Here is an 18,463-nt window from a genome sequence, read left to right on the forward strand (position 1 = left end):
TTGTATTTACAAGTTATAACAAATTTTTTTCTGGAAATTAATTCAGGTCTTTGGGGAAGTGAAGATGAGTGAGGAAGTGATTGTTCCCGTATACGCCACAGGGATCTCTGCCCAACTACAGAAACAACGGGACCAAGAGCTGGGTATAGGAAAACACGACAATTCGGTGAAGTTTCTGGGGCAGGATTTTGATCGGATTCAGCAAGAGTGCTTGGCAAATGGGACTCTGTTTAAAGATGACACTTTTCCTCCAAGTGCTTTTTCATTGGGCTTTAAAGAGCTTGGCCCAAATTCCTCAAAGACCTACGGAGTTAAATGGGTCAGGCCTACGGTAAGAGATATTCATTCTTCCTTTTTTTGATGCCTCTTATTCAGTTTAGTGGTATACATACTGTATATAGGATTTGATTTCAGTATAGAGAATGAATATTGAAATGCAGAGTAAATGTATAGGTATATACTGTATATATTAAATTTACCAACATACAAGGGGGTTACAGCACAGAGACCATTATTTATTGTTCCTAATAAAGGATAATCCAGCTTTAGGCATCCCTGCCTTTGTAATCACTTGCCTGCACTGTGCAGTAGACATGCAGACTGCACAGATCCCATATGGTTTACATATATACTGTATATTTAAAATTATGGCTGAGAATGTTTTATGCTTAAAAATATTTATCTCCAGTTACTGGATATTTCCCCATTTTATACAGGGTCTTCATGTTTGGGGGCGGCTGTGGCTTTTTTGTTCTCCTCCCTGATTCCTTATATTCCTTAAAGAGTATCCCATCTCCTTTTAGACATCTGCTTGTTTTGGATAAGTGGATTCATGTTGGTGACATTAAATATCAGATTATTTATGAACTTCCCATAATCCCTGCAGAAGCAGATTTATGTTCTGAGAAATGTAATGAGAAAGCCTTCCTTTTACTAACATCCTAGATATTATGCAGGTGAATTGCATAATTAATTTTGAGAGAGCAGGATAAGGATAAGGCCCCATCCACACGTGTGAATGGGGTAAGGTGCGAGAACATTGGGGGTTCCTGGCGATTAGCTGCAGGGGGCAGCCTCAATTTTCTGTAAAATGTAAAGCAATATGGCGACCTGGAGGCGTTCTGTACACGGATGGTGTACAGAACGCCCACCCAGAAATGTCAGTTCCTGCTTCTGTGATTGGCTCACTGATTTTCCCTGAAGTCTGCAAGATACAAATCATTTTTGGTGCGATACTCTCAGGGAAAACACATCTAAAGGGATGCAAATTCTTTAACTTTCCTCATTAAAGCCCTGGTGGTGCAGCAGCTGAGCCGCTTTGATAATTATAAAATCACTCCCATTAGCACATGGACACAGCCAAAAGGCTATTTCTCCAGAATAATAAAAGGTAGGAATCTGCAACAAAGTTTGTTACAATTCCTGCAATGTACATAGATCAGCCAGATAGAAATGTTTTTTTTTTCCTCAATAAAAGTGGAGTTACTCTTTAAGTTTGTGTTCAAACGTGAGGCATGCAGCATGGCACTGCAGAGGTAATGTTTTGTGTAGAGAGAAAAGCAGCCGCACTCCCACTTGAAGGTACGAAGTATAAAATCCGTTTATTAGAATCCAAGAAATAAAATCAATCCACAGTACAGTCCATAATACAGTCAGAGATAGGGGATAAAAGCATAGTAGTTGACGCGTTTCACGGATTCACGTCCGCTTAGTTGTAACCATGCGAATACACGAAAAGATACTGCTTAAAGAGGTAATGTTTGACATCTGTCTGTAGTGTGAGAACCAATATTTCCTGTGAATAAAATATATACAATAGATATAAAAATTCTTCACACCCCGGTGGGAAAAAAATACATTTCACTGCATTAAAAAAAAAAACTAAACAGTAAAGTTAGCCCATTTTTTGTATATTGTGAAAGATGATGTCAGGCCGAGTAAATAGATACCTAGCCTGTTACGGTTTAAAATTGTGCACACTCGCGGTATGGCGTCAAACTAGGGTACATAAAATTCTCCATAGGCGACGCTTTAAAAAAATTCTTAACAGTTACCAGTTTATAGTTAGAGTAGCTCTTTTCTTAGAATTATTGCTCTCGCTCTGGCAATCGTGGCGATACCTCACATGTGTGGTTTTAACAGCGCTTTCATTTGCGGTCGCAACTTACATATGCGTTTTCTTTCATGCGCAAGCTCACGGCGATGGAGGCACTTTTAAATTTATTTTTTTCTAATTTTAGAACAATTAAAAAAAATAAAATAAATAAATCTGATCACTTTGATTGCTGTCACAAGCAATGTAAACATCCCTTGTGACAGTAATAGGCAGTGACAGGTACTCTTTATGGAGCGATCAGGGGTCTAAAAGACCTCAGACCCCTCCACTACACTTCAAAGTATTCAAAATGACAAAATCTGCATTTTTATATACTGACAGTCTTTTAAATTCGGCTCTGAGTGACCTGGACGTGACGTTACTACATCGTTTCCTGGTTACTGCATCAGAGACCCCATCAAAGCCGAATTCGGCTTTGATCGGGACTTCAACCAACCTGCACATGTGCCGGCCATTTGCTTCGGTCTCCCGGTGGGACGGGAGACCCGGGCAGAGCCGCGAAAGGCGGCTGAAGGGGTGGGGACGTTCCCTCCCGCTCGCTGGGATAATGGCCGAGCGGCTCCCGAGCCGCATTGGCTGTTATTAACTGAAAGCCAACCGCCAGCTCTAAAAAATGGTACCGGGATGAGGCCTTTAGCTGCAGGCACCACCCCGATACAACCACTTCTCTGAGCCGACGTAGGGCTACATCTATTCGCAGGAAGTGATTAAAGTGCCTCTGATTAACTCCAAATAAAGTTTAGCTGTTCTAGCAGGTCTTTCCTGACAATTACTTAGTCGCATCCTACAGCAAAAGCCATGGTTCGCAGAGAGCTTCCAAAACATCAGAGGGATCTCATAGTTAAAAGGTATCAATCAGGAGAAGGGAACAAAAGAATTTCCAGTGCATTAGATATACCATGGAACACAGTGAAGACAGTCATCATCAAGTGGAGAAAATATGGTACAGCAGCGACATTACCAAGAACTGGACGTCACTCCAAAATTGATGAGAAGAAGATTGGTCAGGGAGGCTGCCAAGAAGCCTACAGCAACATTAAAGGAGCTACAGGAATATCTGGCAAGTACTGGCTGTGTGGTACATGTGACAACAATCTCCTGTATTCTTCATATTTCTGGGCTATGGGGTAGAGTGGCAAGATGGAAGCCTTTTCTTACGAAGAAAAACATCCAAGAATGGCTAAATTTTGCAAAAACGCATCTGAAGTATCCCAAAAGCATGGGGGGAAAATGTGTTATGGTCTGATGAAACCAAGGTTAAACTTTTTGGCTATAATTCTAAAACACAAGTTTGGCGCAAAAACAACACTGCACATCACCAAAAGAACACCATACCCACAGTGAAGCTTGGTGGTGGCAGCATCATGCTTTGGGGCTATTTTTCTTCAGCTGGAGCAGGGGCCTTAGTCAAGGTAGAGGGAATTATGAACAGTTCCAAATGACAGTCAATATTGACACAAAACTTTCAGGCTTCTACTAGAAAGCTGAACATGAAGAGGAACTTCATCTTTCAGCACGACAAGTCCCAAAGCATACATCCAAATTAACAATGGAAATGGCTTCACCAGAAGAAGATTACAGTTTTTGAATGGCCCAGCAAGAGCCCAGACCTGAATCCGATTAAAAATCTGTGGGGTGATCTGGAATGGGCTGTGCACAGGAGATGCCTTCGCAATCTGATTGTTTTTGCAAAGAAGAGTTGGCAAATTTTGCCCAGTCAAGATGTGCCATGCTGATAGACTCCTACCCAAAAAGACGGAGTACTGTAATAAAATCAAAAGGTGCTTCAGAAAAGTATTAGTTTAGGGGTGTGCACACTTATGCAACCATATTATTTATGGCAATAACCTTTGAGGAAGTCATATATGACGAAACGCGTCAGAACCACATTATCTGTCACCCGCCATCATTTGTATCTTTACATGCTGTTCATACATCGATGTTTGTAAGTTTTTTTGATCCCTTTTTTAACCATTTCCCCTGGTTGGACGTCATATGACGTCGTGGGGTTTAAGTGGGGATATCTGATGCCTGCAGCTGCAGGCATCATTCAGATATATTTTTTTTCTTCAGGTGATTCCCTACAACATAGGAACAATCATAGCGGCTGAACAGCCGCTTGATCGTTCTTACAGGCGGCGGGAGCTTCTACGATCGGCGAGCTACAGAAGGAATCCGCCGCCGGGCGGAAGTGTACCATAGAGACTGCGAGGACCAGATGGTCCCCGGCAGTCTTTATGACTCTCGGTGGCCCGGGCATGACATGATGACGTCACGCCCAGCCTGACAGTTTCAATACTGCCGAGATCTTGGCATGCAGCTAAGATCGTGTTTGTTTTTTGTTTTTTTTTTTCTTCTTCAGGCTTTCTAGCCTTTAGGCGAGATCTGAGGTCTTATTGACCCCAGATCTCCCTATAAAGAGGACCTGTCATTCACTAATCCTATTACAAGGGATGTTTACATTGCTTGTATTAGGAAAAAAGTGAGCAAAAAAATAAAAATTAAAGGGAAAGTGTAAAAATAAACAATAAAAATAAAAAAAAATTCAAAGTGTCCCCGTTAGCTCACACGCAGAAGCAGACGCATGCGTACGTCGCGGCCACATACGTAAACGACGTTCAATCCATACATGTGAGGTATCGCTACAAACGTTAGGGCGAAAGGAACAATTCTAGCCCAAGACCTCCACTGTAACTCTAAACTGGTAACCTGTAAAAATTTTAAAGCGTCGCCTATAGAGATTAGGTACCGAAGTCTGCCGTCATTCCACGAGTGTGCGCAATTTTTAAGCGTGACATGTTAGGTATCTATTTACTCGGCATAACATCATCTTTCACATTATACAATAAAATTGGCCTAACTTTAGTGTTTTTTTTATTCACAAAACAGTTTTTTTCCCAAAAAAACGCATTTGTAAAATTTCTGCGCAAATACTGTGTGACATAAAAAGGGTCTCTGCTAAAAAAATATATATAATGTTTGGGGGTTCTGAGTCATTTTCTAGCAAAAAAATTGTGATTTTTACATGTAGGAGCGGAGTGCCAGAAATCGCCCGGTATTGAAGTGGTTGAATAAATCTTATTGTAAGCAGTATTACACTATGTTGTGTTACACTATGTTGTGTTGTTTGACTTACTTCCACATATGGATACCATACTGGGAGTCATAGCCAGCCCTTTTCAAGAGGATACCGCCATCCTTTGAAAACATCTGTGGGAATAGCCACTCCTTGGGAGATCCATGGATAATTCCAAGCTTTGACCCATTTGCTATATGGTACTTGGGTCCATATCCTCCGGCGAGCGCATTCAATATTCACTTTGTTGGTGTGGGAATTCTCTCTTTTATATGATCATGTGTGCAAGTTTTAATGGTTCCACATTTTTGCTTCAATTTTCAGCTCTTGGGACTCACCATCATTCATTTACTTTTTTCACTTTTTATAATAGTTTTAATACACTATAATTGGACTGTATCAGTCATTATAGCGCTGCACTTTTTTTGTATAAACATATTTTAGTTTCTTTTTCTTTTTACTTCCCTCCACCTAAAATATTTCAGTTTATTGTTCAACTGAGTTGTGCAGTTTATAGGTCTCATTAAAGGTGGAAAAAGTTCTGAAATTATTTATCGTTGTCTTTTTTTTTTTTTTTTTTTTTACATCACCGAAACATTTTAACAGGGGTGTGTAGACTTTTTATATCCACTGTATCCTGCAAACCCTGGGTCATGCAGTCCATCACTGGTGCAGTAATTAGATTTGACACAGCTACAAACAGACAGAGCATTCACTGAGAGATCACCATGCTGGGAGAGAGGTGTTTTCATCTTAACAACATTCCCACATTTGTGATGCAACACAGAGGAAACGGTGAGGACTTCAATGGGTTGCTGTGTGACTCGGAACAAGAAGTTCACTGTCCCTTTAACGCATTGGCACAAGATAAGTGAATTCATACTTGGACATAGGGGTATCGATCAGCCCATGAGACTACAAGCTGCAGCCCCAACTTGTAAGCCCTTGTAGGCAAACAAACAACACAGGGACTAGAACTACACTAATAGCTAGTTAAAACTACATAAATATTGGAAAGTGTGCAATGCCTTTTAGGCTCCATTCACTTGTAGGTGTCCCGGCGTAATTGCCGCAATTCTGTCCGCGATCCTGAATCGCCACAAATCGCAGTACGCGCCTGCAATCCCTGCCACTTCCAATGGCACCCTGATGGCCCGAGGAATCGCAGTAAAATAACGCAAACAGAATCGCGGGACGCCTGTTGCCCAAAAGAAGTTGAAAGCATTTAGTTATGTGTTTGAAAAGTAAAAAAAAAAAAAAAAACCTGTTGATTTTGCCAGAAATCTTGTGAGCTGAAACTCCCTGTACTTTCTGCCTCTGCTGCCCTGTTATCATTTACATTGTTCTCAACTATAGTGCCTTGAAAAAGTATTCTTACCCCTTGAAATTTTGCGCATTTGTTCATGTTACAACCAAAAATGTAAATGTATTTTATGTGATAGACCAACACAACACAAAGTGGTACGTAATTGTGAAGTGGAAGGAAAATGATAAATGTTTTTTTACAAATTAATATCTGAAAAGTGTGGCTTGCATTTGCATTCAGCCCACGAGTCCTTATCTATAAGCTGCTGAATTTTTGTAGCCTTGCCAGCTCTGTTATTCAGCAAAATATGAAACCATTTTGTAGCATGAAATTTTTTTTTTTTCTTTTTATTTAGATCAACAATTTGGTAATCAATGAAAGTAATTTTAAAGCGTCTTCCTTGCAGGAGAATGCATTGCTGATCTTTTGTTACTCCTAAACGTAATGCTTTTACAGGACCCTACACTGTGTTAGATGTATCTGTAGGCCTAATAATGCGGCAGAGAAAAGGCTATGATAAGTAGGAAGGAACAAGTGGCATAAGATGGCTACCCATATGGATTTTGCCACTGAAAGCTGTTAAATGACACCAGAATATTTGAATCTGTAAGTTGATGTCTATAAAAGTTAATAGCCTTTTAGGGTGTTTAACCACTTCAGCCCCGGAAGGTTTTACCCCCTTAATGACCAGGCCATTTTTTGGGATTCGGCACTGCGTTGTCTTAACTGACAATTGCGCGGTCGTGTGGCACTGTACCCAAGTACAATTGATGTCCATTTTTTTTCCCCACAAATAGAGCTTTCTTTTGGTGGTATTTGATCACCTCTGCGGTTTTTAGATTTTTCGCTATAAACAAAAAGATTGACAATATTGGAAAAAAAAAAAAAAAAAAAAATATATATATATATATATTTTTTTTTTTTTTTTTTCTTTCTGCTATAAAACATTCCCAATAAAATTTTTTTTAAAAATCAGATTTTTAGCAGTTTAGGCCAATTTGTATTCTGTTACATATTTTTGGTAGAAAAAAAATTCCCAAAAAGCGTATATTGGTTTGCGCAAAAGTTATAGGGCTTACAAACTATGGGATAGATTTTTGGCCTTTTTTTTTTTTTTTTTTTTTTTTTGTTTATTATTATTAATGGCGGCGATCAGCGATTTTTAGCAGGACAGCGACATTGCGGCGGACAAATCTGACACTAAGTGACACGTTTTGGGGACAAGTGACACCAATACAGTGATCAGTGCTAAATAATATGCACTGTTACTGTATAAATGACACTGGCAGGGAAGGGGTTAATACTGGGGGTGATCAAGGGGTTGGGTGTGCTCCTAAATTGTGCTTTCTAACTATGAGGGGGGGGGGCTCTGTGACCGGCACACAGATCAGTGTTTCTGCTTAGCTGAGAAACACAATCTCACTGTGCCTGTCTGACAGGAGAGCCGCCTGCCTTGTTTACATAGGCAGTTGGCTCTCTTGTCAGTTTCACTGAAGATCGCGGGAGGCCAGTGGCGATCGAGCCTGCTCCTCCTGTGGTCTGGCCCCCACTGTGTCTAAACACAGCGGGAGCTCGGCTCTGGCGGCGCGCGCCGCCGGGACCGCGTGCACATGATCACGTAGATTTGCGTGAGTTATGCCCAGCCAAGCCGCCCTGCTGCAGTAAATCTGTGTGGGGCGGTCGGCAAGTGGTTAAAGTGTATCTATAGCCAAAACTTTGTCAGTTTTGGACCATTCGGGAAATTTCTTTCACTTCCTTTCTCATGAATGCAACAGGAAGTCAGAAGAAATCTTCTAATGTGATGGAGACTTTCTCTCTTGGAGAGTTAGGCCCAGAACAGGTATTCCCATTAGAAGATTCCCCTTTGATGTCTTGTTCTGGGGTCAACTCTAAAATGTTGAATTCCCCTCACATTTGTTCTCGATGACCATATTACCAAGTAAAAATGGAGAGACGAATCTTCCCAATGAGGACACAGACAGCAAAAAAAAAAAAAAAAACGTCATATAAAATCTAACTTTGCCACTGTATCCAAAATGAAAAATGGTTGTGCCTGGAGATTTGCTTTATGTACAATCTTTATATACCCCAGATCAAGTTATTACAGGAAAGGGTTTTTGGCTGTTCAAAGTAGACTTCCTGTTGAGTAATTCTGCTGAAAGACAGTAGATGCAGTCAGGCAATGTTACTTTGGAATTTCTGCTCAGTTATCTCTCTTAGTTTGTTCCCTGATTTCAAAGAGCATTTTTTTAGGTTGTTTAAAATATAATATATGAGAAATAAGCTGGAACAAGACTACTTGAGCTGCAGCATTTTTAATTCAGAGTCCAGCAGAGGCAACTAGACAAAGAAGCACCATTACAATAAGGTAAAATTTCCTGCCTTTCTTATAAGTACTGATAATACCCTAACACCTCAACTGGGTAATTCATGCATTTCAGGAACAAAACTGGACTGGAGGGATTAGGGGCTGCAGAGTTTCATAAAACATTGTTTCATGTAAAGCTAGAAAAACTGGACACATTATTGGGGGAATACTTTTGGCCAATATCTCACAAGATGCATTTTGAAAGCCAGTGAGTTGCTTAAGCAACTTGTTTCTTCAAGGTGCAACAGATTCAAATTGTATGTATATCTTTACAATATAAGATTCATTTTGCACAGTCTGATGCATTTTACGTTTCAAACAGACATAGTAACAGGTTGATTTTACTGTAAGGACCCTAAGGAGCACTAACTTTTATATTTTGCCTGCTGCCCTGACTTTCCAATCTACTACCAAACTGCCCAATATATTTGTATTAGTTGTGACTTGCCAAACAAGTCTAAACATACAGAGGATTTTGCATGCTCTCCCACGTTAACGGCTGCTCACCAAGTGATCTTTGTATGTTACTGTTTTAGAGACAGCAACGATGCCCCAGGATTTACATTTTCATTATTACATTACATACATCCGTGAGCAGAGTCAGCCACCAGCTCTCTGCTCTGACCCCCCACCCCCCTGCGCCTCAATGGAGCACTGGGCTGTGGAAGGGATGGGAGTGGCTGGCTCACTGAGAGGCTGGTCCAGGGTTGTGGGCTGATCCCGATCTTGCCCCAGCCTAGACCGGCTCTGTGACGTCAGCCAACAGCGGGCTTAAGAACAAACTGCAGTCCTGTGATCCACAGGAGAAGTACAGCCAAATAAGCTTTGTCTGTACTTCTTCTTTTTTTTTTTTAAATTCCTGTACATGAAGAAATTCTGTTCCTAATCATTGAGATTGACAATCCTTGCAGTTTTATATCTAACCTAAAATTTTTGGCTAATTATCCTCAAAATCCCTGTACCCACCAATGTAGTATATATACTTCTTAAGTAATACTACCCCATTTCAGATTAGCAATGTGGTTCCAAAAATGCATATCAGAGGTTAAGTTCAATTATAATTGAATGTGCAGCTAATCAGGGGATTTAGGTGGCTGAAGTTATTTAACCACTTGCCTACAGGGCACTTTCACCCCCTTCCTGCCCAGGCCAATTTTCAGCTTTCAGCGCTCTCAAGCTTTGAATGACAATTGCGTGGTCATGCTACACTGCACCCATATTAAATTTTTAGCATTTTTTTTCACACAAATAGAGCTTTCTTTTGGTGGTATTTAATCACCTCCTGGGTTTTTTATTTCTTACAAAAAAAAAGACAAAATTTAGAAGAAAAAAAAAGTTTTTCTTATTTTCTGTGAGTAAATTTTGAAAATAAATACATTTTTCTCCTTCACTGATGTGCGCTGATGAGGCGGCACTGATGGGCACTGATAGGCTGCACTGATGGGCACTGATAGGGTGCACTGATGAGGTGGCACTTATGGGCACTGATGAGGTGGCACTGATGAGGAGGTACTAATATGTCGCACTGATGAGCACTAATAGGTGGCACTGAGAGGCGGCACTGATGGGCACTGAGAGGTGGCACTGCTGGGCACTGAGAGGCAGCACTGACGGGCGGCACTGATGGGCACTGAGAGGCGGCACTGATGGACACTGACGGGTGGCACTGATGGACACTGATGGACACTGATGAGTGGCACTGATGGGTGGCACTGATGAGCACTGATGGGCAGCACCATCAGTGCCAACACTCAGTGCCCATAGTGCTGCTAGTCAATGCCCATCAGTGCCTAGATGAGCAGGCACTGATGGGCACTGACTGGCAGCACTATGGGCACTGATTGTGGGCACTGATGGCAGGCACTGTGGGCACTGATGGTGGGCAGTTATGGCATTTTATTTCCTCTTGTGTAATCAGGGCACTGGTGATCAGAGAGCTGGCAATGAGAGATGATCTCATATGTTTACATTTGAGATCATCTCTCATTGGACGCTCCGATCACGTGGCAAATGGCCGCTGTGATTGGCCATTCACCACGATCTGTGATTGGCTGTGTCCAAGGGACACGGCCGACACAGATTTTCCCCGAGCGCGCGGGGAGCCTGTTACTGGGAGGCCGTATAAAGACGGCCTCCTGGAAATTAGAGCCCGCGCTGTAGCCGTCTTTCGGTTACAACCTGTGATGTAGGTTTTGTCTAATTTTTTTTATTTTCTAATGCAAGGAAAGCTATATTCCTGAACTGGAGAAAACAGCTTACCCTACAGTTACAGTAAGCAGCTGGCAATGAATGCTTTACCCAAATATGGTATGGGTAAATATAAGAATGGCAAATTTGAAACAATATGGAACCCTTGGTTGGAACAGCTGAATTCTATTTCTATAATTAGAATATAAAATGTTAAATTATGTCATACCCATTTCTGATTTCACTGGGTAGGTGAGGGAGGAGTCGTATAAAGTAGAGGAAATGAGTAAATATGGTGTGTGTTTGTAATACAATTTCACTTTATTGTTATGATTATTACGCAATGGATGCTAAACCGGCATTTGTACTTTAACCGCTTGCCGACCGCCGCAAGTAAATTTACTGCGGCGGTCAGCCCCGGCCAGGCAGAGTGACGTTAATTAACGTCACTAGCCTGGGAGGGTCTGGGGAGCGAGCGCGCGCCCGCGCGGTCACGGACCCCCCCCCCCCGCGCATGTGACCGGCGGACCCGATGATCGTCGGGGGAGAGGGAGAAAGTCGGGGGAGAGGGAGAAAGTCGGGCGGCTTGTGTAAACAAGCCACCTGTCATTCTCCTCGGTGTAAAAACACTGATCACATGGTTCTACTATGTAGAACCGTTGATCAGTGTCCTTACACCTCAAGCCACAGCCAATCACAGTCACTAGTAACCCCAAAAGTGTCAAAAATGTAAGTCAAGGGTCCGATCTGTCCGCCACAATGTCGCAGTACCGCAAAAAAAATCGCAGATCGCCGCCATTATGCGTTAAAAAAAAAAACAACAAAAATGACAAAAATCTTTCCCTTTTGTTAGTAAACGCGATAACTTTTGCGCAAACCAATAAAAATACGCTTTTTGCGATTTTTTTTTTTTTTTTTTTTAACAAACATATGTAGCATAAAACAAATGTGAAAAATATTGTTATTTTTGCAAAATTTACGCTCTTTTTTTGTTTATAGCGCAAAAAGTAAAAAGCGCACAGGTGATCAAATACCACCAAAAGAAAGCTCTGTTTGTGGGAAAAAAAGGACGTCAAATTTGTTTAGGTACAGCGTCGCACGACCGCGCAATTGTCCGTTAAAGTCACGCAGTGCCGAATCGCAAAATACCCCCTGGTCGTTTAGCAGCCAAATCCTCCGGGGCTTAAGTGGTTAAGTGTCCTAAAGTAGAAGTTTAGACTATATCATATTCCACCTTTTAAATGCTGCCTCCTCGATGCGCTTCATATTTTCATAGTATAAAGCACATTTCAAATATCTTTTTTAATTGTTTTTCTATGCAGTCACCTAACCCTTTTCTGGTCCAAAACAGGACTGATATTGCCAATTGGTGCTCATAATGGAGACCATGGCTTCTTTTATCAAGCTTCCTTTGGCTAGCCTATCTAATGTAACCCTTAACTCCAACTGTATTTCAGCCGCATAAACACCACAGACACAGCAAGTGATAATTACAAATATATTTTTAGGAGAAAAACCAATTGAGTGGGCTGGCACTAGACCCCTTCAATTACCCTTTTTTCCCCTACAGCTCATTTTATTTAAAGTGCTTGATGTCAAACTCTGGCTTTAAATAATACTGGATTAGAAAAACAAGTACGTATAAAATTTCACCTTTGAACTATTTAGAATATACCAAAATGACAGACCAAATGCTGAAGCTTTGTTTACCTAATTTTTAACAGTAATACACAATGAGTTGAGATGGTCTAATCGAGCAAGACAGAGCAAGCAGCAGAAAAACAGGATCTGTCACATTCTGCCTATTTAATAGTGAACCTCTTAAGCCATACCTGTATCTACGAACAGATCTTGTTACAACTACTATTATAGTGATGGCTCTTCTATGTAAATATTACAACAGTGCTGTTCATTGTTCTATTGCAGATCAGATGTTTTACCTATTCATCATAGTTTGATCAAGGTTGTAGCATTGGGGTTGATATACTAAGGGCAAATAGACTGTGAGCTTAGTAAATAAGGTGAAGCTTCATTTTCCAGAGAATACCCAATCGCATGCAAGGAAAATAAAAAAAAAAAAAATGCTTGCATGTGATTGGATGATGGAAGTCAACAGAATTTCCTCTCATTTACTAAAGCCAGCCAGAGACGAATTTTGAATTTCATCTGGTTCAGCATGTATGGGCAGGTGGCTTGTACCCAAGGTAATCAATCAATTTACTTGGGTACAACTAGCCTCTCAGATTTTTCATGCAATTTTTGTCAGTGGCTATAGCTGCTAGCAATAATCACTGTGTGTTCTCCTGACCGGGACAGCTTCCCCATGCCTGGAGAACACAATGGGTCAGCGGAGGGGATGGATTTCCCCATCAACAATAACTGTGTTGATGGAGGAATTGAGCGATTTTTTTTTTTTTTTTTTCCTGTAACCTGTATTTTTGTTTTTTTTAGTCAGCTTTGGATAGAGTGGAGAGGGATTAGAAACATCTGTCAGTTTTTTGCTGTCTGTGCCCCCATTAACCACTTGCCGACTGCCTAACGCCGATCTACGTCGGCAGTCAGCCCCTCACAGGCAAAGTGACGTAGGGCTACGTCACTAGCTTGTGAGGGTCTAGGGAGCGAGCGCGCGCCCCCGGAGGCGCGCTCCCGCGTGGTCACGGACCCCCCCGCGCGTGTGACCAGCGGACCCGATGTCCGCCGGTCACTCGGCGATCGGCGGGGGAGAGGGAGAATGTCAGGCAGCTTGTGTAAACAAGCCACCTGTCATTCTCCTCGCTGTAAAGACACTGATAAAACGGATCTAGTATGTAGATCCGTTGATCAGTGTCCTTACAGCTCAAGCCACAGCCAATCACTGTAGAAAGCACGCCCCTAGGGATACACACAGCCCCGCCCTTCCAAATAAAGTTAACCCCTTCACAACCAGTGTATTTTTACAGTAACAGTGCATATGTATAGCACTGATTACTGTAGAAATGTCACTGGTAACCCCAAAAGTGTCACAAAGGTCAGTCAAGGGTCCGATCTGTCCGCCCCAATGTCGCAGTACCGCAAAAAAAATCGCAGATCGCCGCCATTACGCGTTAAAAAAAAAACAACAAAAATGACAAAAATCTTTCCCTTTGTTAGTAAACGCGATAACTTTTGCGCAAACCAATCAAAATACGCTTTTTGCGATTTTTTTTTTTTTTTTTTTTTTTTTTTTTTTTACCAAACATAGGTAGCATAAAACAAATTGGCCGAAAATTTTAAAAAATTTTGATTTTTACTTTTTTTTTGGGGGGAATTTCATATAAAAAAATGTGAAAAATATTGTTATTTTTGCAAAATTGACGCTCTTTTTTTGTTTATAGCGCGTGATCAAAAAATCGCACAGGTGATCAAATACCACCAAAAGAAAGCTCTGTTTGTGGGAAAAAAAGGACGTCAAATTCGTTTAGGTACAGCGTCGCACGACCGCACAATTGTCCGTTAAAGTCACGCAGTGCCGAATCGCAAAATACCCCCTGGTCAGGAAGGGGGTAAAATCTTCCGGGGCTTAAGTGGTTAAGAAGATTCACCCTCTCTATTTGTCCTGTTTATCATAATCATTGAAAGTAAAAGAAAATCCCAAATTTTTCGATGTCCCCAGAAAAGTAACAGAGCCAAAATAATCTTCTAATGGGGACATGAGTTCAGATTACCTGGGGAGGGGGGCCTCAAGGGATTCCCTTAATTTGCAGGGATTTCCTCAAACTTCCTGTTTGGCAATGGGGCAGGAAGTGAAGGTAAATCTCCAAAATGGGACACAGATGGTTAAAAAAAATCTGACAGGGGTTCTAACCCTCCCTTACTCTATTCAAAATGGAAAAATGCCTATAGTTCTACCTTAAGGCAACTATATTAGTCACACAAAGGTTTTCTGGTATAAGAAGGTTAGAACTTTCTAGAGTTTTTTTTTTTTCAAACCAGGTTCAGATTCAATAAACTATAAACTTCAATAATACAGATTAATTACCTTTGTAGTTATGATGGAACTTTAGGCTTTGGATTCTTGGTTTAAAATGTATGTCCCCAATCCCATAATTTTCCTTTGCTCTCAGTACTCTACCTTCTCTCTCTTTCTGTGATCTACATCCCTGAAGCATGTAGTCCATTAACTTTTGCCACTCAAAGCAACTAGGTTTGCCTTCTTTACTCAAAACACTTTCAGGTTTTACTGGTCCTAACCTGGCTTGCAATGTAAAGCTTATATGTACACAATTATTTATTTATTTATTTATTTTACAATGAAAAAGCTGTACTTGGCGCCTAAAGCAAAAAAAAAAGGTTTATTTCAGCTTTGTCTTTACCTTCTCCAACTGCTGCGTTTTTATTTTTTTTTGTTCTCTCCTCCTATTTTACAGAAACCACAACCAAATATAAACTGTGAGTTTTTTAACAACTCCGTACAAAAGCAGGAACTTTGTTCAAGTTTGTAACCAGATGTAGTTATTGAGCACCACCATCTTACCTCTTAAACAGCATAGAAAAGATGAAGCCAGGCTATCAATCATGACCCACAGGTCAAAGACACATTATTTTCTTGTGCCAATCCCATTTAGTAATCGAGATAAGGTGGAGTTATTTATAGAGTTAAAGATAAGTGTTTAGTTACTGCCTTTTGACATAAACGACAAGTTTGCCTAAAGCAGTGTTTATATACCCTGCTCTTGTTGCATGTTTTAAATAAAGGAGTGCATAGGAAAAATATGAGGAAGCATTTTATGCTTACACCACTATGTTTACATGCTTGAGCAATGGAAAGCTTTTCTTTAACACCTGTAGTGATAAAATATCATATTTAATCATTGTTTTTTCAATAAGTGCTATAACATATACGCTTATATTGAGAGAAATCACAGTAAATCAAAATCATTGAGTAGCATTACAAATCAAGAATCAGAGTTGACATATGTAGTAAGCAAATATGGCTGCCCCAATGTACAGATACAGTTACAAATGATACACAGGCACATGGTTTTTAGAACAATATTGTATGAAAGTATTTAACCCAAATACAAAAATGTATTATATTGCAGCTTACATTTAGTTGATCTTTTTACATGTGTATTTAAAGCGGATTTCCACCCAAAAGTGGAACTTCCACTTTAAACACTCCTGACCCGCTGACATGCCACATTCGACATGTGGGGGGAGCGGGTACCTAGATATGTCAGATATCCGCTCCTACTTCTTCTTCGGCCGACTAGGCAGCTCGAGCGGAAGTTCTCTTCTCCCTCTCCCTTCCTGCAATCTTCTGGCACACGTCAGAGGTCCCAGAAGATTGCCTGGCCATTCACGACGATTCGCAGTGAGCACCCAGCTGTGAAGCCCCAAGCTGTCACAGCCGGGTGCCGCCCGACAGGAGAGGGAGAGGAGCGAGGCTTTGGGTAGCCCCATCGCTGGATCGTGGGACAGGTGAGTGTGTGTTTATTAAAAGTCAGCAGCTACACTTTTTGTAGCGGTTGACTTTTAAAAAAACACAAAAATTAGTAGAACTCTGCTTTAAGAACATTGGGCCTGTAGGCCTGTTTCACACAAGTTTTAGCTTGTATAGGAGCGGTGATGGTACTTTAAAAGCTTCACCAAAGCTTGCTGAAAGCTCTGCAAATGCTTTGTCAAAGCTTGCTGTTCTCACTGCTCTTAATCAAGCTGAAGCCTGTGTGAAACAGGACTTTTGATGTTTTCACAAATTCGGCCATATGTCATTCTGCTTTTTTCACTCCATTCTCTTTTTTTTATTTTTATTGGAAATTTTTACAAAAACAAAGCCGATAGGGGCATACCCTGGCTCAAAACAAAAATTCAATCCTCTACATACTATGATAAAACATAGATAAAGCAGTAACAGCCCCAACCTGTAAACAGGGCTGAAACCAACCTAAAGTGCACCTTCCAAACCAACAGTCCATAAGAAGTAGCATCAGTAAATACATCAAAAGAAGATCTCGGCCCACCATTAAGAACCATCAAGCACGCAAAGCCCACCCAATACAACCTAATGGACATCCCCACCCCACTCAAATCACAAAACCATATGGAAAAGCAAATAACCAATCTTGGACATCAGTTAGGGATGAATTCACCCACAGTTGCCACACTTTATCAAACTTATGAGGACAACCTCTGGACATGTAAGCATCCTTATAAAGAAGGACCACAGCGTTAACCAGTCCCTTCCAGAAACCTATCGTAGGAGGAAGTGCTGACTTCCATTTCAGGACTATCGCTTTCTGGGCATAGAATAGGAGAATTCCCTCCAGGGTGCGCACCGCTCTGGGAGCCTATATAGTGTCCACCAATCCCAAAAGACAAACATTTACCGTCAGGGGGACTATACCAGTAATAAGGTCAGACACAAAATCCGTCACCTCCTGCCAGAAGCCCCCAACCGCAGGACACCCCCATAAAATATGGGAGAATCCCACAGCGTCACAGGGGCATCTCCAACGCTGTGGGATCAGATAGATCCTATGCAACAGTTTAAACTGGATCAGCTTATCTCTAGCCATCACCAGAAATCTAAATGGGCCGTCCCACACATTTCCACCCAGTCCTCCTCCTCCAACCCCTGTCCTAACGCATTCCATGTCGCACGCAGACCATCCAGACCAGTCTGGATGGAGGGGTGAATCATCTTCTAAACAGCGGACTGAGGCTTTTTGAGGGCATCATCTCTCAAAAGGGTTTCTAATTTATTGTGTTCAAGACTCCCTATCGGCCTCCGAAACTGTGCGTGGTGGGCATGCCGGAGCTGTAGATAAGTAGAAGTAATTTGGCAGTTGAAATTTATTTTTAAGTCTATCAAACATAAATAGGGACTCCCCCTCACAGATGTCCGCTAGGGATTTCACCCCACTGCCCGCCCACAGAGCGAGATCCGGGATGGAGTGGAATTCTGGCAGATGTGGGTTGAACCACATCGGGGTATCTGGGGACCAGACTGCCCGCTTCTGATTGGGCACAGTGATAACATGCCAGGCCCTGACCACCGTCCGCATTTCGCAGGGTCTCATAAGATCCCACAAATGCAGCCTCCTGGACCACTGATGCATTTATTTTATCAGAGACCAGCCACCCGTGAGCCTGAACCAACATGGCCACCATATAATACAAATAAAAGTCTGGGCAGGCCAACCCCCCTGTGTCCAAGGTCTACATAGCAATCTCCTGCTAAATCTGGCCGGGCGTGAGGACCAAAGGAATGTGGTTATGAGGGAGTCAATTTGCTTAAATAAAGACTTTGGCAGCCACACCGGGGAGTGTCTGACTATGTACAGCAGCACCGGGAGAATTTTCATTTTAATTAGATTGATTTTCCCTATCCGGGAGAGGGGGAGACGGGACCAGGCACCCACCATCTGTTTGCACCATTTGAATTTTTGGCGT

At 41.6% G+C, this 18,463-nt stretch overlaps 1 protein-coding gene across 1 annotated transcript in view; it reads left to right on the forward strand.

The window, feature by feature from the left end:
• CAPN1 (calpain 1) overlaps window positions 1–18,463 on the forward strand; it is a 145,251-nt gene that overhangs the window by 10,664 nt on the left and 116,124 nt on the right. Inside the window, exon 2 of the mRNA XM_082271169.1 lies at window positions 47–331. Coding sequence (XP_082127295.1) covers window positions 65–331 — 267 coding nt within the window. The 5' untranslated portion in view covers window positions 47–64. The remainder of the gene's footprint in view (window positions 1–46; window positions 332–18,463) is intronic.

This window comes from Pelophylax lessonae, assembly GCF_965119305.1.
Source record: "Pelophylax lessonae genome assembly, chromosome: 10".
NCBI lineage: Eukaryota > Metazoa > Chordata > Amphibia > Anura > Ranidae > Pelophylax > Pelophylax lessonae.